Source organism: Ptiloglossa arizonensis, chromosome 10, assembly GCF_051014685.1.
Source record: "Ptiloglossa arizonensis isolate GNS036 chromosome 10, iyPtiAriz1_principal, whole genome shotgun sequence".
NCBI lineage: Eukaryota > Metazoa > Arthropoda > Insecta > Hymenoptera > Colletidae > Ptiloglossa > Ptiloglossa arizonensis.
Genome location: NC_135057.1, coordinates 10,538,267 through 10,563,223, shown reverse-complemented (window position 1 = coordinate 10,563,223; position 24,957 = coordinate 10,538,267). Strand labels below are relative to the sequence as shown.

The 24,957-nt window shown below is 46.0% G+C and overlaps 1 protein-coding gene across 18 annotated transcripts in view; it reads right to left on the bottom strand.

Annotated features, from left to right (window-relative positions):
* Nucleotides 1-24,957, bottom strand: part of Tm1 (tropomyosin 1) — a 37,530-nt gene that overhangs the window by 6,523 nt on the left and 6,050 nt on the right. For 3 of the 18 annotated variants that reach the window (XM_076322637.1, XM_076322638.1, XM_076322627.1), the window contains 6 exons: nucleotides 14,599-14,732; nucleotides 11,234-11,351; nucleotides 5,414-5,484; nucleotides 3,855-3,930; nucleotides 2,857-2,919; nucleotides 1,543-1,612 (listed from right to left, as the gene is read on the bottom strand). In XM_076322637.1, coding sequence (XP_076178752.1) covers nucleotides 1,543-1,612; nucleotides 2,857-2,919; nucleotides 3,855-3,930; nucleotides 5,414-5,484; nucleotides 11,234-11,351; nucleotides 14,599-14,732 — 532 coding nt within the window. Of the gene's footprint in view, nucleotides 1-239; nucleotides 533-1,542; nucleotides 1,613-2,498; nucleotides 2,562-2,856; nucleotides 2,920-3,854; nucleotides 3,931-4,549; nucleotides 4,621-5,413; nucleotides 5,485-11,233; nucleotides 11,352-12,016; nucleotides 12,135-14,598; nucleotides 14,733-21,663; nucleotides 24,949-24,957 lie in introns of those variants that run through there. The other 15 variants (XM_076322643.1, XM_076322635.1, XM_076322644.1 and 12 more) reach the window with 10 other exon arrangements.

Here is a 24,957-nt window from a genome sequence, read left to right as displayed (position 1 = left end):
GCGCGCAACCGGCGCGTTGCTGATGGGCGTACAATGGTTGGGGAGGGGGAGATGTGAGTCTAGTCTAAAAGAGACTGCATTGGTTTTTCGTGTTCGTGAATGTTAATGGAGGGTGGTGTTGGTGTTGGTGGTTGTTGGAGGTGTGCACCATACACGCAAACACACTCACGCACACACACGCACATGAAAGCGCTCGCGCCGCACAGCGTGTTTTCAACTGTTTCGTTTTGTCGCCCCTCTCTTTCTCTCTTTCTTTCTCTCTCGTTCTTTCGGGCGTCTGTTTTCTTTTTTTTTTTCGTTCTGTCTCTCCCTGTTTCGAATCTGACTTTTAGCTTTTCTTTTTTGTCACTCTCTCTCTACCTTTCTCTCTCACTCTCTCTCTCTCTCTCTGAACGTGTCTATAATTTGTGTGTGTTTTAGCCGTGTCTCTGTCCGCCGCGAGACACGATCTACATGTTCTGGATGTCATGCAGGGTGGCTTCCATCTCCTCCTGGAGCAATTTGTTTTTCTCTCTCTCGGCGGCAAGGTCGTCTGGAAAGATTACTGGTTAGAGGGAGGCACACACGCAAAACCACACGCGCTAGCCACGGCAGAGCAAAACTGCAGTCGCCGGTTAGAAAACAGGATGAATGTATGCACACACGTCACACGCGACCACGCGATATTACATCATCGTTTTCTCTGGTCGTTGGTGTTAGTCTTCTGGCAAATTACGGGATCTGGGCAGGGGGGGTGGTTTGTGTTTTCTTTTTTTTTTCTTTAGGGGCGGTTGAGGGGGAACGACGGGGTGGATATTTCCGTAGCGAGAAGGGGAATACACATGGAAACGCGTCTTTTCGACGAGTCGCAGCCCCTTTAGGTCTCGATCGATCGTTCGAGAAACGACGATCCCTCGAGTGATCCCTTTCGAAACAATCCACCGCTCGTATTTCAGAAAAATGTCTCCCAATATTCTTTTCGTACTACGCGTTCGTCTCGTTTAAACGTATAAAATTTTTTCCAAAAACAAGCGGTCGATTGTACCCGCGGGAGCTCGTTTCTTGAACGGAAAACCTAAAATTCGATTCACGACTCGTTGAAACAACGCGTGTCCACGACCGATCCCCCCCGCGTAAATTTGATATTCCAAACGGTGATCGTTAATCCTCGTAACAAATTCGTAGTTATCTAACGGAACAAATCGATCGGGTTTTCTACGAATTTGGAAAGTAAACTGGTTGAACGGGTGTCGATGAGTCCCCAACAAGTTACCGTGATCACGGATAGCTCTGTGGTACAGCCTCAGTTTTCATATACTGCTCCCTTCGATTTCGTGAGTCTCGATTCGCAGTTCTCTCTCTCTTTCGTGTTCAAACGAAACAACGTAAAACTCTAACGCTGGGCAATCCAACGAATATTACTCGTTCCCACGCTTTTTTTTCTTATCGAATTCAATGAAAAATTTCTTAACGGCCGTTTGATAAAGTAAAAGTCTCGGTGACTAAGATCGACCCGTAACAACGATAGATGAAACGAATGAAAATGTATCGATGAATACGCACCTTCGAGCCTGTCGACCTCCTTCTGGAGTTTCTGCACGGATCTTTCTGCGAACTCGGCGCGAGCTTCAGCCTACGACGACAGGAAGAACGTATAAGTACATATAATAATACCCATTTCACGTGATTTGTCGTCGATTTTAAAACTTGCGCGTCTACGTCTAGAACAGGTTCCATGCATACCATGATAACAATTTACAGAACGTATTACGCATATGTAAATCGTACACGATCGAATCTTTATAGAATTAGGCTTGAATCGTGTCTGGTAAATAGCGAACCGAAAACAATTTGTAATTTTCTCTTTTTAAAATCGACGTGTCTATGGTAATCTCGTTACCTCGCATTAGTAAACTCTCCTCGTTATTTCGTTATTAGTAGACTACTTGTTTATTATTAGGCACTCCATGCTTGCAATTATTTCTTTGTTTCTCTCTCGATAAACTCGCGAATGTACTGTTAGTCGTTTGCACACGTTTGCTGAACGTTACGTCTCTATTGCCAATTCAAATCTCCGTTATAAAAACACTGAACACTCCAATAATCGTACCTCGTAATTCTACACGCAGATGATATCGATATCCTTCTATCTCGCGCGGAACGTTAATTAATCGCTCGTTAACGATACTCTTTACGAATTACTCGGCCCGTTCTTCGGCTACATTATGCGTAATATGTGAAACGTCGTTACGTGACTGAAACGTGAAAGATGTGCAAAATAAAGGAGGAAACTGTACACAGGAATCGGTGTTTGAATCGAACCACCAAGAATGGGGAGAAAAAATAAGGTAAAAAATTATAAAACTATGCGAAAAAGAAGTTTCTAATCACTACGAGCAATGGAACGGAAACGGTGTCGGGCGAACCGTTTCTAAATTTCCGTCGACGGAAACTCACGAGTTTAAAATTCTCCGCATCGAGTCCCTACAACTTCCGGTTCGGTTCACCGAGAGACTTACCTCTTTCAATTGGCTATCCAGTATCTTCACCTGGCCCACGAAAGTCTCCTCTCTTTGCGTCGCCTATGTTTAGTCAAGCGTAAAAAACAAAAAGAGAGAAAAACAATCTCACGTTAGGATCAGAAAAATCAGAAAAGAAAACGAAACGTAGTCAAATCTCGGTTATGAAGAATAGAGTGTGTAATAGATAATAAAAAAAAAAAATAGAAGAAGGGGGGCGAGGGTAGTGAGAGAGTGTGGGCGGTTTAGCGAGTTAATGGTTTTATATAGCGGAACGATGATGAGGTGAACAAACTCGCGACGACAAATCACACACTTGGCAAAACAAGATGCAGAACACTCCCGAAAGGATCTGTACCTCCTTTAGACGAGTGGTGAGAGTCTTAATTTGGTTCTTGTACTCCTCCTCGCGCTGGTTGGCCTATGTACAATAACGTGATCATTATCTATCTCGAATGGTACGTTCGTTTCGACGATCATCTAACGCGTATCTACTCGACGATGATCAGTTTTCTACGGTTCCCGTATCCGCGTGCTCGCTACGCAAGAACAACTTGCAAAACCTCTGGCGTTTCGCGATCCCCGCGAATTCGTCGCGTTTAGCCAACAATCGCACGATAGATTTCTCCGCTCGTTAGTCTAACAACAGACGACGCGCATTTTTCTTTTTTTCCCTCCAATTTCTTTGTTCGAGACCGCTATCGCGGAATGCAACGTTTTTCGAAGACAGAGGTCTCGCCGTGTCGCGACGTACGGGAACGAAATTCAAAGTTTAATCAACGCGACGAAATTACAAATCTTCGATAAAATTTCCACGTAATCGCGAATTATTTCTGTATAGATAGTAAAACCGAGAAACATCTGGAAATTTAGAATTATTCGTGTTTAATTGTAAATATTAACCCAGTTAAGACCAACGTTTCTAAACTAATGGTAAATTTATTATATCGATACTTAATAACTGTAAAAGGAAATTAATCTTATCCGGGTTAAGATGCGTACAGGGTGTCTCGTGAAACGGAGTTGATAATTTGAATTCGTTTTCAAAAATTATTTCGATACTTTAAACGCGATTTTATGATTTCTTTTTTCTTGGAGAGGTTGTCGAAACAAAATCCAACCTCGAAGCAAGATATTTCTTACGAATCGGTATTCGAGTCACACCCTGTATACGATCGTTTCCCTCGCGGTCGTTGTGTCTCGATCGAACGAGACAACAAAAACCGCTCGAGGGATAGTTTTAATGGTGTATTTGTCGCGGTTCTTACGAAAGTGAATTCGAAAGGAGGAGAAAGTGAACAGATACGCCGGGTTTTCGTAGATAATTTTGTATCACAAATCGTTCGTGGCGCTCACCTTCTCTTCGGAGACCTCGAGGGATTTCAAGTTGTTGCCAACCACGCGTAATTCCTCTTCCAGCTCGACGATCTTCCTGCAAAACGAATTGGCGGTTACAACGAATCATCGGCTACCTGTTCAGTTCCTACCTGAGCGTGTTTTCTTTCGCAAGGGTGAACACTCGATCGTTTTCTAGTCGTTTTCAAAATTATATCTCCCGTTCCGATCAAACTGTTCGAAATTACTCGCGATCGTACAAGAATGAATATCGATGTATTTCCCTACGAGGTGTTTCCAGGTGATGTACAAGGGTGTTAAATTCCATCGAGAATCTTTAGTATCTTTGAGATCTTTTTCGAAAAGAATCAATATTTCAAAATATGTTACAATTTTACAGAAGGTGATTCCTCTCGAGAAAAAGGTATTGCGTTAATTTTTCTCGAGAGAAATCTCTTTTCACCGTGTACAACCATCTTGAAACACTCCGTGTAAAAGAACTGACCATCGGTGTGAAACCTTTTCGAGATTGTCGTTGATCGTGAAACGATGCAAAGAATACTATGCGTAAAATATTCTTTCGATCAAAAATTGTTGCAAACTGTCCAATATTGACAATACTTGTCGATCGATCGGTGTTCGCCCTTACCAGACAAGCGTAGAGTTGGAAAAGAAACAGGGATGGCAACGTGTCATGCACAAACTGAACCACCTACCCTTCCGATAGTTCGGCCTTCTCCTCGGCGCGCTCGAGATCCTGTTCCATCATGACTAGTTTTCTGGCAACCTGTGATCAACAGCCACACGTGTCATGCGAAAAAGCAAGGATATTCGAGGACTTTAAAACAAACGAAAAATACAAAACAGAAAAAATCGTATGTAACGCATGCATAAAGACGGTTCCGTGGTCTGCGTGTCTCCATCGTCATCTCGTTGATCCGTGGGGCTGCTGAACGTGGCACTCGGTCAAATAAACGTTTCTATGAACCTGTCTATCGTTGTCCAAGAGAACGAGAAAGAACGAAATACAAAGTGACGAAAACTTTCTCGAATTATATCCGTCTCGAACCGATCGTTACTCCATTTCGTGCAAATTCGTTCTCTTGTACAGGGGAGAACCAAAAGGAAATCTTCATCGCGGAGACCATCACCGAAAAATGAATCAACGACTCGATTCCGGTATCGGTCGCGTATTTGGAGAAATGTTACACGTCTCTCGCGAAATTCCAATTTCCCTTCGGTGGGTGAATAAATGTAACAAAAACCTCGTTAGGGACAACGAAGAGCGTCGTGTTCGCAAAACAAAAGGGACACACTCACGTTTTAGACACATTCGCACACGTGGTTCGTTATGGTCGCCGACAGGATGGATATATATCGCCGTGAAGGCGACAGAGGCGACGCGCGCGAGAAAGTGCGGCGAGAAGAAAAAAAAAGAAGAAAAAAAAATATAGAAGAGAAAAACAAAAATATAAAACGGGAAACAAACTCGTTTTGGCACTCGGGGGTGGGGGTGGGGGTGGGTGTGTGGCGAAGGCGTACAAAAGGGGGAACTGTTTCTTTGAAAAACGGATGCTTACGACTCTCCGGCCTCGGCACGTTCCTCGGCGCGTTCTAGATCGGCCTCAACCATGGCCAATTTACGGGCGACCTGTATAAACGACACATACACACGGTTTCTCCTTATGTTTCCGTTTCGTTTCTCTCTCTTTCTCTCTCTCTCTCTAGGTCTCCCTAAGCTCTCTCTTTCCGCGCGTTTAACATCGACTCGGCGGCATCTGGGCCAAGATCGACGACGAGATCGTCGATCTTGAGCACCGTCCACGGCTGAGATCGCCGATTCCGCGACTGGAAGAGTTCTCTCGCCATCCACGGAGACGTGCTCGCTCCATGTACGAGGGCACCACGAAGGTTCAAGTTTTTCTCGACGTTTAGAGGCCAGCGTGGTCGCGACACGACTTACGAACGACCGATGAAATTTTTGGATCGCGTCACCCCGTCGATATTACACTTCGTATCGAACGGAGAACTCGAGATCAACAATTTTCGAATAAAAGCTACTCGCGACAAAAAAAAGTATCCTGCACTTCTCGAGTTCGATATCGGTACAAAAAATAATAGAAATATAGAAATTATCTTCTCGAGTATCTTTCGAAACGTTTCCAACTGGTATTGTTCATTTTATCATCGATCGAGTACCAGAGAATCGCAACTTTGTCCCGTGTTATCCAGCGATCGATGTAGATATATTCTTACGACTTTCTTCGTGAAATTCGCTAAGAAAATGATCGATATACACGACGCGCGGAGAGACGATAAAATCGATGTATAAATATCCAACGTACTTTGTTCGAGACTCGAGAACGAAACGTTTCTGTCGCACGATCGCGTCAATCGTTAACGAAGTTTCGAAAAACTCGATATTCGAGTGGATAGAATCCGAAGTCGATTACGCGGTAGGGTCCTTACTCGCGGCCACGCGATCCTCGTTCATTTCCCGTGTATTCGCGAGCATCTTTCGCAATGGAGCCTCGCGCGTCTCGCTCGGTTAAGGGGTTAATCGTATTCGGCGTTCTTGCGCGGAACCGAGCATCCCGTTCGCGATGGAATCGCAAATATTGAACCAGTGGAACACTAACCGCGAAACGCGCTTCGGGTAAACCGTCCGGGATTGACCAACGAGCGAGAAACGGCTCCGAAACGAGGCGTGTGTCGACCAACGGCGATAAACGCGAGACGAAACTCGAATCCGCGGCGCGGTGGGTCGAATCGATTCGACGAGACGAGACGAGACTTCTTTTTCGTTGGCGCGCGAAATCTCGAAATCTCCGAATCTGCTTCTCCGAAACGGGACAGTCAGACCGACCTGAGATCTCAACGACCACCCTCGTGGTCGTGAGGGTTACACGGGTCCTTAGGAGAGTCCGGTCGGTAGCCATTGTTCGAAACGTCTTTCGAAAGTCCATCGTTCTTTGAAATTCGCCTTCGTTTTCCAGAGAGGACAAAGACCCTCCATTCTCGCTACTCGAACGGCTGTGACTCGTCCGTGGAGGGAATTACCTCGAAGATGAATTGGCACAGTTTTTCGACACTGTCGTGTCTTCGCGAGACTTCTCGAGTGTATTGTACTTTGATTACTCGAGCTTCGTTTTCGTTATGGAAGATTGCTATTACACCGATACGTTCCTTTAAGGTTCGTCTTGAACGCGAAAGCTATTGAACGCGAATGCTCGAAGATGAATTGGCACAATTGTAAAGATTTGCACAGATTTCCCAAGTGTGCCGATATCTCTCCTTTTACAAAACACTCGTTCTCCAGATAAGATTATTCGTAACTCTGCATCGAAATAAAAAGCTGAAGGAAGTATTCGACGCGACTGTAAAGATTCAGGAAGATCCGGTACGATCTTCGTCCCTTTCTAAGACTTCCCAGCTGTGCCACACCCCAATCCTCGAACATTCATTTCGGAAGACCCTCGGTATTCTCCGTTTTCGACTATCCGTGACTCATCTTCCCCAAAATAAAAGCAAAGCTCGAAGTAGACACGACACAGTTGGGAAGATCCAGGAAGATTGCTGGAAGATTGCCCAACTGTACCACGATCCACGAGCTTCGTCTTCGTTCCAGGAAGAGAGCTTTGTTCTCCCGAGGCGAGGATTCGTTGTTCGTCTCCCCCGAAATAAAAACGAAGTCGAAAGTGACCGTGGCATACTTGCAACGATCCAGGAAGACTTTCCAACTGTGCCAGACCTAAACCCCGTCTTCTTCGTCCCTGGACGATCCTATTCATCCGATTTCGCCATCCATGACTCATCATCCCCGGAACGATTACACCCAAGACTTCCATAAGACGTTCCAACAATGGCCAGAGTCCCTCCGGTTGTTACCAAGACCCCCTAAGCTGACTCGGGGGTGGTTAAAATCTCAGGGTCCGTAGTTTTCCGCAGAGCGTTGTAATCTTCGTTACAAAGCTCGCAAAATGGAGACAAAGCTCTCGAGATTTCACCGATCGTGTTACAAAAGTTACGAGCACACGCTCCGGATATCTTTATCGCGATTCTCCTCCAGACGCGGCGCGCATCTCGTAAAGAGAACCTAAGCGAGCAGATAAGAACGCGAGAGGATTTCTCGCTTGTCGCGTGTCGCGAACGTAATCGTTCGGGCGACCGCTGGCCGCCGTGGAGAAAAACAAATCGAACAATTCCGCGCACACCACGCCGAAATCGATAACAAAACCGAGTCGACGGAATCGAACGTTTCGTTTGTCTACGGCGACCTTTTTCCACACATGCAACTCCCGTTTGCGAGCGTGACGCAAACCCCTTCGATGAAAATGGCTTCCCTCGTCGCCGTGGTGCGCGAGCATCGACTTTCGCGGCTTAATTACGACTATCGTGCGACCACTTTCGCGGAATTCGCTCATCAACCCTCCACCAGCACGGTGGGTCTTCGCGAGGAAGAGTCGGATTGAATTTTTTCCTGGAAATACACCGGAACACTTGGAAACGACGAGTGTAGACGTTCGATCGTTTCCGAGGAAATCGTGAGAAACTTTTGAAAAATTTCCCCGATCTTTTCGATTATCGAGATCCAAGAGACACGGTGTACACATAAGACGGTAAATTAGAGTGTATGGAGGGTTAATTCGTCGCGATTAACCCTTCAAGGACGGATGTCATCGCAAATATGCTCTTCCTGTTCTGGCCACTGTTTGATTTATCGGAGTCATAATGCCAATTTCGAAAGATAAAAGAACGATTACGGTTCCGGACCGTTACAGTGTCCCAGACGTATCGTGCATTAAAAAAGGTACCAGCAACGTACACAACCGTACGAGAAATATTACAATACACGTGTGTAAAATATTCACGACACATCGTCGATGAATCTACGAGGAAACTTTCGCAAATATCGTCGATAAGAAGAATTAAAAAAAAAAAAAAAAAGAAATTGAATTCTACGATACGGAAGCTGGTGAGTTCGAACGGTTTCTCAAAGGGTTAATATATTTAAAGCGCGCTGTGGTCGACGTTGGGAGCAACATTGTCATCGACGAGTTATCTCGATTACGCAACCCGAATAAATCCAACGTTTAACGATTTGCGTAACGCTCGCACATCTCAGGAACAGAGGGTCAAAGATAAGTGATTACTGCATCGAGACGAGTAAAAAAAGAAGAAAAAAATGATGATGAAGAAGAAGAAGAAGAAGAAGACGATGGCTGTTATGGCTCGCCTCTGGTGATCCGAGCTCTCTGCAATAATTGTTATGCGGTTAAAGTCGTTAGGGCAAGCGATCGACGAGAGGGGTTCCCGTCAGAATCACCGGTGGCTCGGGATTCTGACGTTTCACTGCAATCAGACGTTAATTAAACAACACGCGCACACACGCATACACACCGATTAGTTCATAGACAATGCCTGAGGATTAATTGGAAAATGTTACATTATATTCGTTACCAGTCGCGTACGCGAATCTCGCGTCGAAGTCGCAAAGATGTTCTCCACAGTGCTCGCGTGAAATTCGAGCGCCAGGTAACCAATCGAGGTATCGATTCGAGCGAAACTCGGCGTCGCGCGGCACGAAACGTCCAAGCATTCGGTTTTCGCGTCGCTGGAACTTTCTTTTCTGCCCGTCTAATACCACGGGTGTATTAATGTTACGCGTAACGCGGTCGTGGCCCGCTCGTGCCTGTCGTTTGCGTTTTCACAACGTGTTTCATCCGCGGTAGGAAAGTTCTCCCCCCGTATTATAATTTTACTCGCCCGTTGCGAACTCCTCCGTAACAATTACGACACTCGATCGAATACATTTCGTACCGATCTTCCGGGTGAGCGCGAACCTTCGATTTCATCGAGAACTATAATTTGCCGACCGTGATTGGTAAACGATGCTCGAACGATTCCTCGACCGCTTCCACGTCGAGTTTCTACCCGACGTTTCCTTGCTTTATTCTACGGAAATATTTCTACGAATTTCTACTCCCAATTACGGAATTATTCTCGTTAGATACAGTTCACTTTTTTTTGTTCTATTCTTTATCGTTTCAATCGTCTCGTATATGGTTTATTCTTTCTCTAGAATTCACTCGTTTACATTTTCGCGAAATGCGTTTATAAGAATACCTTTGCTCCTGAATTTCACGAGCCAGTGAAACGAACGCGTTTGTATCTCGCAATCTTTGTAACTTCGACGCGTGCACGCGACACCACCTACCAGAACAGATGGATTTGCGTATCGAACGTTTTCAGAGCTACGAGGTACATCCCGTGTTCCAGCAAAGCAAGAAAAGGGGAGTCTTTGGACAAAAGCAGCACCATCGTTGCAACGAGACCCGCGACGAGTCCCGGTTTTCTTTTTTCTTTTTTTTTTTTTCCCTTTTTCGTATCACAACACAGAATCGACGTACTCGCGGGGCCAGTTTCAACACGATGGACCCAACATATCAAATTCGCGGGACTGTCGAACCGATCGAGAGACGACCTCACAAATTTTATCGAACGACCGGAATTTCTTCGTTATTATTATTATTATTATTATTATTATTATTTTCCTTTTGGTTTGTATTTTCTTTTTTTTTCCTATGAAACTGGCACTTGTGAAACTTATTACTCTCGCTCCAACAAACACTTGGAAATCACAGATATACAGCGGTCCTATGTTAAAGTCGCGCTCAAGACACGTGACACAGTTATATACATATATATATATACACACATACATATATATACATGTATGTATATATATGTATACATACGTATCATCACTTATTTCTTCACCCCCCACGTTCAAAATGATTAAACTCAACTTTCCTTCCTTTCTTTTCTTTTTTGATCTTCATCCCCCGAATCTAAATCATGCGAACACTGCACTTTTCTTTTTTTTTTATTATTACCCGTAGATCGATCAAACGCACTTATACTCGACGAAATCACAGACGATTGCTATTTTATATTCACGATTCTTGACTTCCCCCCTCCTATTTAGTCAACGAATCACTTTTTAATCGGATCGAGATACCGCGAACTCGTTTCGTTTCTTTTCTTATTTTCGCTATCTCGTTTACGAACCGAGCGACACGCGTTCTGCGATTCTTCTTTAAATCGAGTACAAAGAAAAAGTAAAAAATAAAGATAGAAATATAAGATACCCGTCGAGATAGATCGGGGCGTCGTCGGGCGTCGATCATTTCGCGGTCAGTATCGATCGATCGAGACGCGGTGCGAGCAAAGATACCGGGCCACGGTGGTTTCGAGCACACAGAGAGAAGACAGAGAGTTACGGGGTTAGGCACTATTTCGACTATCGACTAGGAACCATCGTCGTCGTCGTGATCGTTATTCGTATCGTTATCATTGTCACTGCAGCCATCACGCTCGACAGTCGTGGGCTCGCGAACCTCATCGTATTTCTTGTCGGCCTCTTCAGCGAGGAACCTGGCCTCCTTCAGCTGATTCTCGAGGGCGTCCATACGCTCTTCGTCGGCCAAGCTGCGATTCTCGAGAATCTTGCGGGCTCTTTAATAATTACCATAAAGAATCGGGATTAACATACTTTACGAAATTCGTGGCGAACGCTGTGAGAGAATGGAGAAAACTTATGAATTACAAACGAAGATCGTGGAAACACCATGGGACGAACCGTTGCGCCGCTCAGCTACCTGCCGATGTTCCTGGAACCGATGCACCTGCGGAAGCGAACCGACGATGGGCTTCGAAGAACTCGGGTCGATTTCGAGAATAATTCGTGCAATTTCGTTGCCGCGCCCTTCCATAAGAATTCGCCCGCTTCGGAGAAATTTCACCTTGAACTTTACACCCGACGCGAACACGTTTGCAGCGAAGGCTTCGTTGAACAACCGTGTGCATCCGCGTGCATCGTACAGAAGAGATTCTCCCGAGAAATTACAGATCGGGAAATATATGTGATAAAAATATATGTAAAATAAAAGAACGCGAGTATATAGTTTTTTTAGGAAAGAAAAAATTGATTTTTCTAGCGTTGTAAGCTCGATCGTATACTCTTGAGAGTAACACCGTTCGTTTTGTAACGAAGCAACGATTATCGTGAGAAATTGTAGACTGTTTTGACCCTGGCTCGTCGAAACGATCATCGATTCGCTCCCGAAGGGTTTGTCGAACGACAAAAAGAAACGTTCGTTTCTCGCTGGTACGTAACCCACCTCCTCGTATTTTTTATCCGCCTCCTCGGCGATCAGTTTAGCCTGCGCTAGTTGCTGCTCCAGCAAGGATACCCGGTCATCCTCCATATTGGTACGGTTTTCGAGTGCCTTGCGTATCCTAGCGATCGATTATCATTCGACATTTAGCTTCGATATGGTCGCCGTTGAAAGAAAGGTCATCGAAACACGGAAACGTATCTTTTTCGCGGCACTGTGAAAGATTCTCGAATTTCGAGAGTTCTGCTACTTTTTCTTTCTCTCGAATCGAATTTGTTTTCGCAGCAGAGCGAAGTGAATTCTATTTTCGTTAAAACGCGTACGATTTCTCGTCATCGGTTACTCTCCGCGAGAATTTACAAACGTGTCGAAACACACGCAAAATCTGCTTCGTTATTTTGTAAGGAATATCACGGACACGTTCACCGTCCGCGGGTGACCCCGTGGACGCGAACGCCATGAATGGAGAAAGTTCGAACGACCTTCGAACTTGATAGCTAACTTCTATAAGAAAAACTTCGGATGAGATACGATACACAGCTTGTCCCCACCGTACGTGTAAAACTTTCGATAAAATATCGTTTTTGATGCAAGATTCGAGTGTATGCGTGCCGTGAATGGCTATCGTTACAAGCCACGTACACATCGTTTCTTTATCAAATGCGATAAATCGCGTATACGCTACTTTACTTATGCTTGCGATCGATCCGATGTACGGAGTGTTTCTCGAGACGTGAAAAGCATTGCGAGATGCTCGAAGATCGAAAAAATGGGGAAAATATGTCGACGAACAGAAATTTCCAACAATCTGACAGAACTGTCGGTTAACCACGAGGGATGAAAAGTATATTGTTATAATTGTTCTCAAAGTAGAGAGTGCAAGGTCGCTCCAGAGGTTTAATCGTATTAATATTGAAAGATTTGCGCTAGATTTATTTTCATCGCGTTCGAGATTTTACGACAACTCGTATTTCAATCAACAGGTGGTCACTTTGAATATTTTTCAAAGCGGGTGAAACAATGAAAAGATTACTCGAGAGAGGAGTGTTTGCATAAATTATTTTCCACAATTTTTATGTCTCGAATCTCTGCAACGTTTTCTACGAATCGATAGAAACACTTTGTACTCCAATCCAGATCTGTAAAGTCACGATTACGTTTATCGCTAATCCTTATCGGAAACAATTACGTACGGAGTTCTGGAAAAGCAATCTAAGAGTTCTTTCAACGTCGAAAGGTTAGTTTTCTTTTTTCTTCGTCGATAACTATGCGTCGACCTCGGTTGAAATTCGAGCGAAAGAGCGTGGACGTGAAACGAAACGCAACCGGAACCTATCTGTTTTCTTTCAATTGCAACACGGAGAACAACATTTTTACCAATTGGTATTATAGATCGACGTCAAATTTAGCGCTCGCGTAGCGTTCGATCGCGTCATTTTCTAATTAAACACCTACCTCGTGCTTCGTGAAACTATAATAATCGCTAATCTGTCTCGTAGCCTTGTTTCTCCGCGATCACGCCCGTACGTGCATTCGATTATTAGATAAATACGAGTCGTCCGTGTAGTTCTGCATTTGGTGCATAATCACCCGCGAAAGATTACAATGCAACTGTACCGGTTGATTTATAAATAGATCCGATCCGAGAATACACGATTTCGAGGATACACGCTCTTTCGACTCGACTTCGTTGGTTTCGATCTTCTGGGAATTCGCACGTCTTTTTAGTCCTTTTTTTTTATAGAGGAGAAGTCAACATTGTCGCTTGAAATTATTGCAAGGGAATATCCTTAACGCACTGCTCAAAATAGTATAGAAAATTACAGATTGAAAAAATAGATATTCTATAAAAAGATCACAACTTTACGCAAACAAACGATTTACTCCCTTCAAATCTCTTCGAAACGAAACGTCTCGAATGTATCGAGTAACGTGACGAACTCTACACGGATTACGAATCTCTACGCGTACCATCGAACGCAAACGTTAACAATTCGACAGTTTGAACCGTATATCACAATCCCTGATCCCTTTCCTTTGCAATAATTTTACGACTCTCCCGAATCGGGGCAGTGTACACCACGTTCCCGGTCCGGTTTAAATGCCCGATTCAAGGGTCACTCTCTGTTATCGCCCTGGGCAGATAATAGTCGGATAAGACGACGAACGAGTAACGCTATATTTAGAATCTCGAAGAAAAACACGCGGTTATCCGCAAATTGCTTCTCCCTCGAGACGAGAGCCGCAACCTTCGATGATTGTTTAATTTAGAACCAAGGTCCGTGAACTTGCAGACACCCGACCAAAGCGCGCGAACTCGACTTTCACTGAATCGATAAATCCCACGGGTGCTATTATCTACCCATTGAGTAAAACAGTTACTATAATGCCCGACGACGCAGGTGACTTCTCCTTTTATAAATATCCATTAATGCTCGCGTATTGGACGACGTCGTTCGATGGATATTTATAAAAATAAAATATACGTGCATATATATAAATATATATGTGCGTATACGGGGGGAGTGGGGATCGTTCGACCGGTTTCGTTCGTCGTAGAGAAATGAAAATGTGGCATCGTTTACCGTTCGCTCTCATCTGCAGCCTGCGACGCCTCTGCCAATTTAGCAGTAGCGGTCGCGAGGCGCTCTTCGGATCTCTCGAGGTCCTCCTCCAGCAGCTGGATACGACGATTGAGAGCCGCGACTTCGGACTCGGCCTGCAAGAAGAAAACGAACAAGATTTTTTACACAGAACAGGTGTCTCGTACGAGATATCGGTGGCATCCGCGATCCGAGTCGCGGTCGATACTATTTTAGACTCGCGAGGGACAAATCTCGATATCGATTGCAGCTGTCGATATACCTCGGGACACACGAGCATGTTTGCTTTTGTTTTCGATGAGAATACACGAAACGTAACAGTGAACCACCTTGTACGTTTCACGATTACGAATGACTCGAGAATGTACACCGATGGATATGAACGTAATTGAGAATAAAAGATTCTTTAATATTCGAAGTAAAAAAAAAAATATATATAAATTGGATGTTACAGCGAACAAAGAAACGTTTTTCAATTTTACAATTAAGGACAACCGTCCGCAATTACCGCATCGATAATTGAACAGTATTTATCTCGAGATTTTCGTATCTCGAGTACCTTGATCGAGTCAACAGGCCTGTCAGTGATTCCGAAATGGCTACTGATAGAGTATCAGTGCGTCATCGGACCACGATAAAGCCGGTTGCAATGTTGCTGAAACATAATTCCGAGATATAGACCCGCGTCCACGAAGCTCGAGGATGCCTCGAATAGTGTCACCTTCCGGGGACTGGGTTCCCGTGTGTAAGTCGCGTCCCTTCGGTAGGATCGGTGGTCCGCTGACACGACGATAGAATATCAAATATTCGATAGCTGCAATGCTGTAGAAACTGTCCAAGACAGTTCCAAGGGGACACGACTTACAGTCTAAATAGTATCAACCTTATGCGTTTCTTTTTCATACAGTACTCGGTCAACTCGATACAGACGACTGCAGCATTCAATAATTATTTCTAAGGTACATTATCATAATTTGTGAACCAAATGGGTTCAAATTCAACCGTCACAACGATAATTCAAAATTCACTGTCAATAAAATTGTATTTCATCTTCTTTATCGAAGTTTCTTAATCGTTTTCCTACGATTAATAAAATTTTATTTATTTTTAGTATTAGGCCAATACGATCAAGAAAACGGGGCAAGTTCCATCGTTTCCATAATTTCAAGATTCTTTCCTCCTCGTTACGAAAAATATAATATTTTCCATCCAGGGACGAAACATTGCTCCGTTTGGAGCAAATGAATGCACTCTCGTAAATTTCAACAGAGTTGCAATAGTTTCGTCGCGCCGGATCGAGCTATCGCTCGCAAATTCTTCCGTCAAGGAACCGCAAGCAGTCAATTTGCTAGCACGTAAAGGAACTAACAACGTTAAGATAAAGACCGAGATAACGTATCTTCCGTTGATACAGACTGCAGAGTTTATTTTTGAAGTGAATCACGCTCCGTCACAGACACTCGACGACCGTGTCACCGTGTCGCGTGTTGTCCCGTGTGTGTCGTTACGAAGCGACACGTTGAAAATTCGTCGTAAATTTTCATTCTTGGCGGGGGAGGGATGGTAAAAAAAAGGGCCATTTGGAGTTGAAACGTGCGACACGCGATTAACATTCATCGGCGCGGAACACTCGTCACGAGATCCTCAAGGTCTTCGCTCCGTTCGCATATCAATGACCCACACGAGCTTCCTTGAGCTCGTGCTCGTTGCATCAACCGATTTAATTGAATGGGTCACCGCGCGCGTCACCAATTTTCGCAGCATCCGCGCGTTCTGCACACTTTTGCGTACACGTTACCGTACGCCGAGATGGAAAATTGGAGCGCGTCTTGTCTCGTCCTGACGCGTTTACTTACATCGTACAGGAAGAGTAAATTATTATCGCGTACGCTACCAGACGCTCGTATTTAACGCGTCGCGGATCAAATATCGCGTACGAAAGCCGATTCGGAATAATCTCGGTTAATTAAATGCATAAGGATTTCTATTCTACTCTATGACGTGATCCAGTTGATGACTGCTGCGAGAGACGCTTGTGTTTCGACGTTGTATTCCGCGGAAAGGCGATAAATACAAGTTTGCGATTTCTCTCGCCGATCGCGCGAGACATCGTGGTTCATCGAGACCCAAGGTGTTACCGGATGGGTTTATCCGACCTCTGAGACGTTGAAATAAAATTAGAGTCGGTGTTACAATTTTTGATAAATTACACTCGAACGTCGTACGTGCAATACGTTATCGGCTCACTTTTACGACCAGAGACGCGTCTCCGTTATTAATTCTCGGATATTATGTAGCATTTACAAACTCGTACACAATCGACGTGTCTTCGAATCCATTTTGATCCCTCTTAGCGCGATATCGATTTAATCTTCCGAGCGATACCTGCGCTCGTAAGGTTGCACACGGAAAACGCGCGCGGCCAACGCCTATCGGCGTTTCACCAACACGCTCGATGAGCACGACTGTGGAAATCTCGCGCAGGATGCACGCTATATTCTCAGATCCAGTCACCAGAGGGATGAGAAAATTCTCGTTGAGTCCTTTTTTCAATATTTTTTATATCTAGAATATTACTTTGTATCTTAAAGTATTACTCGACACGTTCGTGGAAGCAATTATTCGATCGCAGCCACGTTACCAACGAATGGAAAACGTTCTCTGATTAAGGTAACCGTGGATTCGAAGCATTTGAGAAAACAATTTCGATGGTACGCACATCGAAACGAAACGAACCGTGCGCCCTTACAAATGTAAATTGATCAACGGCCGATTACACGCGTAGATTGGTCGGTGTACACACACGTATTCGAGGCCCTTGTCCCCGTTAGTTGCTGCACCTGCGACGATTGTGTACCGAGCGGATAAATCCTAATTCATCGTGCGTGTACGGGACATTACGCGCGCTTTTATGCACGTGTTACCGTTTGCCAGCCACGTATGAACTTCACATCCGGACGACACGCCTGTTCTTCCTCTGGCCGATGACGCGCGAAAAGTAATCGAAAAACAGCGATCGATTCGACGAGACACGTCGACGTGTCTCTTAAACGAGTCTTGAAACGAGAATCAATCCTCGGGAATTTTCCAATGATACGCAAAACGATTACAACGCTATACAATAGAAAGAAGGAGTGTCGCTGGAGGTAAACGATCGTAAAAGTTAGTTTCTCGAGAATTCTGGTAAATGTTACTAGTCATCGAGTACGGGATGCTTGAAAATCGTTCTCGAATATCTCGACTAATTTCAATGTCTACGCCTTTGCGCAGCGGCGCTACGATCGGTCGTAATACGAGCGCGATTCGAGGCGACGCGGCGCTCGAGTAATGGAAATTTGATAATCCATCGCGGTATCTAATCTAACGAGCGATCTGCAATTTGTCACGCGGAATAGTTTACTTTGTCGAGCGAGTTTTGCGTGTTGGAGGAAACCGACACGCCCACCCGCACTGGCGTAGCCGCACAGGTCTGTTGGTAAGTGTGCCAAACTTCCGCCACGGATCACCCTCCGTTGCCTCCATTACGTTCTGTTAATTCGACGCGATATACGACTGTTGTTGCTCGCGAATTACCGACCGGATCGTGCCCGAGGAATTTTCCGAGCTTGGACACGCGTGAACCTCCACTTCCATCGCAATCCTCCTAATTGGAATATTAAAAAAAAAAAAGAAAAAAAAGAATCGAATATCCACGAACGAATCTATAACGAATAACGAACGAGTCTCTATAACGAACGAATCTTTATAACGAATAACGAACGAATCTCTATAACGAATAACGAACGAATCTCTATTGACGATCTTCCACGACGATCGAAACGAACGTTGGGCGACTCGAGGATGTAGACGATACTTAATCGATAAACATTGACTTAAATCGGTAAACGACGAACGATTCCACACGGTCGTATGCCACTATGTTCGTTTCTTTATTAATAAACCCGGTTCCCAGGATCGATCCGATCGACGCAGGATTATGTAAACTCGTCGGTAAAGGTACACGCGGCCACGTGCCGGCGTACCGCGTCGCGGGTACGTAACATCACTTTCACGGTTCGCGCTAAATCCGTGGCCGGTGTCCGGGAGAATCAATGAACCAGACACACGTCGTATCCACGATGAATCTCGTCGCCGAGACAACGCTCGCGACACGGTAACGTCGTACACGCCGGTTATCCAGTTCCATTGGACGAAAGAGAGCGAAAAAGAACGCGAGCGCGGCAGTCCACTTCATTGCGCGATGACAAAAGCTCGTTAGTGAAGCTCGAACGAGCTTCTATCCGTTGGCCTTTTAGGACGCCCCCCCGGTTGTACCGTGCGCGCGGATATGTTGACAATTTTTGGAACGTGCCCAAGGTTAATCCCTTATGGCGTAATAGGAGCTATGCGGTCCTTTGTTGTTCGAGTTCCTTGTCCACCCTTCTCGTTACCATTCGATGGGAAAAATTCTTCGATAAGCGCTCGATAAAGTTATCGAACAGATACACGCAACACGGAGATTCGAGATAACGAGATTTCTTTGCAAAATTGTGCAAGAGTTGTACGATACAGACAATGTGAAAATAAATTGAATGGAGTGACCGAACTGAAACACTGGTACGGTGAAGTACTAGTTTCCGATTGGGAATTGTATCGAATCAGTACCGAAATTATCGATTCGTACACAAAGAATATTTGCGTGTAGGTAAGTATGTTTTTTTTTAAAGGTGACCCGGCGGCAGAAGGCGTAGTCATAAATGGGTTAAAACGAAGAATTGTTGGTGCTTTCGTCACCACGTATGGTTTCCCGCAACGTGTACAATTCTACGAAATACATTTAAAATGGTACACGCGTCCACGAATTTCCGACTCGGTTACTTCTACGGTCGATAATTTCGTATGGGTAGACGATACGATGTGGAAGTTTACGACAGGTTTCTTCGAGGTGGTAAAAAGGTCGTTGTAGGAAAATAAATATTTTGACCTTAAGCGCTGACGAGGTAAATGTCACTTGTGTAAATAATACTGTTAGAATGTCAGCGCGTTGACAAAACCAGTGGTTCGTCGAATGAAAGAAGAAAAAAAAAAAGAAAGAGGAACACGATTTTGGACACGCGATCGCATTTGTATCGTGTTTCGAGTTGTAATCGATTTGAAAATTTCAACGACTACAATCGGTCGCGATCGTGACTGTTCGAATACTCCGAATACTCGAATACCAGATACGACTCGAAAATCGTTCAATATTACGATAGTTTGAACTGTTGAATAAACGTAATATAATTATTTATATTCGATGTAGCGATATCGGAGTACCGCTCGAATAATATCGAATTCGCGTTAAAACGAACGTTCGAATAATTTCATCGGTTTTTACACACACGACTCGAACCTATCGAACATTCTCTCTGAAATTTCCCCGCGAGTTACACGGTTTATATATTCGAAAAGATCGATACACTTTTCGTATAATCTTCGTACTCGATTCGAATCGATAAAACAGGTTTTACTCGACACGAATGCCTCGAGTACACAGAAACCACGAGGCATCGCGTTCGGTGCCGCGCGGGGCGAAAAAGGACAAAAACACTGAAATTATGGTGCAAATCCGTTAAATCGAGGCTGATGGACGCTCGCAACCAAGGATACTCTCTCGCCCATGGGCGATCTTCGTCGCGTAACTGTACGCTTCGCGCGTGTCTGGCCAAGTTCGCGTTCAAGGAACTCTACGTTTAACGATTCGTCGAAAATCTCGTTGAATTCTGTCCAGGACGCTTGAATCTCCGTACGGTGGATCCTCGACGAAGCGGAACGTCGATCGAAACGCGTCGCGTTCGTTCGAAAAATGTGTCAACTTCCCCGCGAGAGCAATATTATCCATCGTAGTGATCGTCGGAACGTACTCGAACTAACCGCGCTATAAATACTCCTTTGTCTGTCCCGGTGATTTTCGCGCGACCGCTAAAACGGAATATACGGTTCGAGAACGTACGTTATTTACATTTTACGTGTTTCGAGGGCGATCGTAATTGCTCTGGAAAGACAGGGTCGAATCGTGTTGCGAGCGGTCAATATTGAGAAAACCTTGGCGTGCGGGAGCCATGGATCCGTAGACAGAAATCGAGCGGCAATCCTGCGTCCATGCGAAACGCACGGAACCCTGGCCGAGCGTCGAAATACGGGGCGAAACGGTAGACTCGTTTAGCGCATTGCGCACGGTTATTAACTTCTCGAGTTACTGTTATAATATTTCGAGATGCACGGGGGATTGTTGGCAGACGGGAAGGTAGCGAGGTGAGTTTTCAAGCCGGTCCTCGTTGTATCAAGAATGTCTCGAGTGCGAGTCGAGTCGGTGTGTGTCCCTTCCATAACCCCCCTCCCGCCTACCCTCTCCAGAGCCACAACCCAGCCTGACGACGACGTGCCTGACACTCACGATCGATTCTATACCCGTGTGGACGCCGGCTCCGGCGTTTCGTGTACATTGGAAAAGAGATCCCGGTCGAGTTCATCGACTGAACCGATCGGGACGTCCTTCGTAAATTATGTTACGCTTCTTCGATCGACCCGTCGTCCGTCGCCTTAACGTCGCGCGGAACGGATCGATACTTTTTCCGTACGAATATCGTGCGAAGTTGAGCACCATATTTCCGGTAAAGACACGCCGCGAATCGTATCGCGCGTTCGCGATAAAACTCACCGCCGCGCGAGACGTTTTCTCGCGAGACGAATCGATCGGTGGTAATATCGTCACGATTCGCGCGAAGGAACGAAGCCGATTCGGACCGATCGCCAATTTACACGCGTTCGATACGATCGAACCTCGCTGAAATTCTCTTCCGTGTGCTCGTCGGCTCGCGTTCCCCGTCGAGGCGTCCGTGGATGCATCCGAGCGAACGTACCGAAAACGTCGTACAGGTTAGAAACGGGACTCGAGATCGTAAAGCCGGCGAGGATCGGAACGATTCGAGGATCGTCCCCGATGGAATATATCGCGCGTATCTAGGTGCCCGTGCGAAGCACCGGGGAGGGGAAAAGAAGGTGGTCATGAAGCGAATTCTCACTCACTTCCTCGCGGCGCATCACTTCCACCTGCAGCCGCTTCTGATACTCCTCGCACTCGTCTTTGTACTTCTCCATCTCCTCCTTGGTCTGCCTCATCTTCTTCTTGAGCACGTCGAGAAGGGTGCCCTGCATTTGCGTCGACATGCTGCCAGAATACGCGCGTGTAGCGGTCCCTCACTGTTCAAACGCCGCGATCACGAGTCTCGTACGCGGTCAGGATCGAGATGGAACTCGAGGAAGCTGGCTGAAAGGACGAGGGTGCAAGGATAACCGGTGAACACGACGTAACGAGGACGAAGTATGTCGGAGTTATGATAGGCGACCGGCACCCGTGCGAGAGAGAGAGTTTCGTAGCCTCCGAGCTGTCGTGCACTGACGACCACTGGCTGCTGTTGACTGGAAAGCAAGATGGCCGCCCCCGGCCGTCACGCGCATGCGCACTACTGTCGTGCGGACGTCAAATAGTCCCTTGCCCTTGTTGCGACACTCGCTCGACGATATCCCGTAGAAATCGGAATCGGGCTAAACGCTGCGGGATTATCGCTCCGGTGGTTCCCGTTCGACCGTGGCTGACGTTGGAGAGACTCGGTCCAGTGATTCAACGCTTCTTTTTTGCTTTCGCGACCGCGTCACGAATCGCGTTGCGCACGCCGTGTATCGCTACGCCGATCGACGTGTCGTCGCGCGCAAAGCCCCGGAAATACCGCGCCCGTCCCGAGCGCGCCTAGCCATTCGAATGGACGCTCGACAACAATCCCTGCGTTGTTTCGACGCTTCTCCTGGTTTTCCATCCGCGTCGAGGGTCACCGTGCCTCCGCACCGAGGACACGGACGGTCCTTCGATCGCCAACGAATTATTCTCGCGGGGGATCGATCGTTACGCGAAACCGATGATTCGACAACGGAGGGAGAACGAATAAGATGGACGAACGACGCGCAAATTTGAATAAAAATGGGGATCAACGGGCACGACGGTTACTCGACAGCGAACGCCTCGTGTACGGTAAGATACGGGAGTCGGATGAATCGAGAACGCGCACGTTTCTTGTAAACAGCATTGTTTTCGATTATCTTTCTAAAAAAGAAAAAAAAAAAAAAACGGTACGACGATGCAAAAATACGCGTGTAACCGATAAACGGATATCCACGCGCCATCTGTGAAGCTCTCCGTGCAATCGGGAATAAAAATTGTTGCGCAATGGTCGTTGAAATATATTTTATTCGGTTGGTAAGTAGCGAGGCGGAAAAAAAGACGGTGACGTAACCGCGGGATTACGCGTCGGTTTAAAGCGTAGCGTGTCGCTTTACCGGAAATTTAAAGATACGTTAAATAATTGTTGCAATTTCAACGAGAATTATTTTATCGACAAACTCGATATTATTTCGTATTCTCGTTACGATCGCGTTTCGTAACCACGTTCGCATCGTTCTGCATCAAACGTATCCTTTTTTATTATTTTCAACAAATTCCCAATTTCCCAATTTTTAAATTTCGTAGAAGGATTACGAACTATGCACGGGGAATAAAAAATTTTTTTCGAACGCACCAGGTATCAACCACGAGCCTTGTGGCTCCATCTGGCATTCGAGCTTTATCCTAGCTTTACCCTAAATTCAAACGGTGCTTAGAAACCCGAGTCGGGTACGAATTAAGAGCAATAAACCGCGCTCGAAATCGGGTTCGGGACGAACCCGCGACTCGGTGGTGCGAGTTATGCGAGCAACGCCGGCACAGATGGCAGCACATTGATTCGCGAGAGATCGCGGAATGCGATGTGTAAACAACGGAGATAAATCTCGGGGAAACCGATCCGTCGTTCCAAAGTTCGTTGACGTAACGTATCGTTACCACGCGAATATACGGCGCACGCTCCGAATTCGTGCAACGCCGAGAACAGGACGTTTTGCAACGGCGTTAATACGCTCGCAACGTCGCCAGTTTAAACGCTCCTAACGAAGCGGATTTGTGGGAGCGCGTTCCGGGAGCTTACGCAATTGCCCTCTCGGAGTGTCGAATAAAAGAGCTGCTGGATCCGCGTACACCGGCCACGTATTTTTAGAATGTTGACGGGCGCTGCTCGTGTTTGGTTTAAACGAACGTCGAGAAGCATTGGTGCAGGCTGGGCTCCAATTGTAAAAAGGTTCATCGAAAATATATCGAAGCTGGTGCGCGCGAACGGACGCGTCACGTTGCTAGGTAAATGTACTATTGACCCCGTGGGATTACTCGTTACGTAAGAACCAGACGTATCGAAAGTACAAATTCGATAAACCACGACGAGCCGATAATATGTATCCAAATTTGGTCCGGTTGCATCCGATACACGGGTACGCGTCACGTTACGCGGAAAGGCGGGGCCTTACTCCGAAAACGAATCGTCGCGAAACGTCACGTCGATACAGGTAGACGCGTTCGTCGCTAATCAAAGGATTCGCGCACATTCGACACACGGCACCGTCTGGCCGGGCTCTGTATACGAATGCCGTTTATCGGTACCTCGGCGAGAGAATCACGCCTAACCCATTGTCCCCGTTCACTAACCCTAACAATAAGTGTTCTTTGTCGGGCGATCGTGCGTCGTTGTACACCGCAAGTAGTCTTTCGGCGCTTCGGAGCGCTCCTAATGGTCGCTTAATTATTATTACACGGTCGCGACAAGTGGTGCATTATTCATTGAACACGATAACGCGAGTCGATTTCGATTTCCAGTTGGCAACGACGAGAAACCTAAGGCCTCGATCGGCCTTTCTCTAATCAGTATTCGCGGCGGTTCGGTAATTTTCCAGGATGCTCGCAGACGGAGCGTATAATTAAAATTAATAAAAAGAAAGAAAAAAGAAAGAAGAGCAACGAGATCCGTATCGCTTTAACTTTAAGCAGCAGTTCGATTTAATGGTCTGTAACGTCATCGCGGGTAACCGCTAGATCACCTAACCTAACTGCGCGTATTTTTACCCGCTCTCCTCCTTATATGGTATCGAATTCACGGAGATTATCTCGTACGAGGAGACGACAGTAAACCGAGAGGACCGAGCGCGAGAGCGACCAAGTGGCTGCGACGGGAGAGAAAGAGAAAGAGAGAGAGCGAGCACGAACACGAGCAAGAAAGAGAGAGAGAGAGAGAGCAAGTCTTTGTCCGACGACTCGTTTGCGTTATCAAGGGCCGAATGACCCCTCGGGACCTATTGACCGACGTCACCAGTGCGTCAAGGTCACGTCACGCGGGCGACCTTCCATCGCGCAACGCGTCGTCCCCGTACCGGACGCGTCGCGTCTCGATGCATCGCGCGATACTG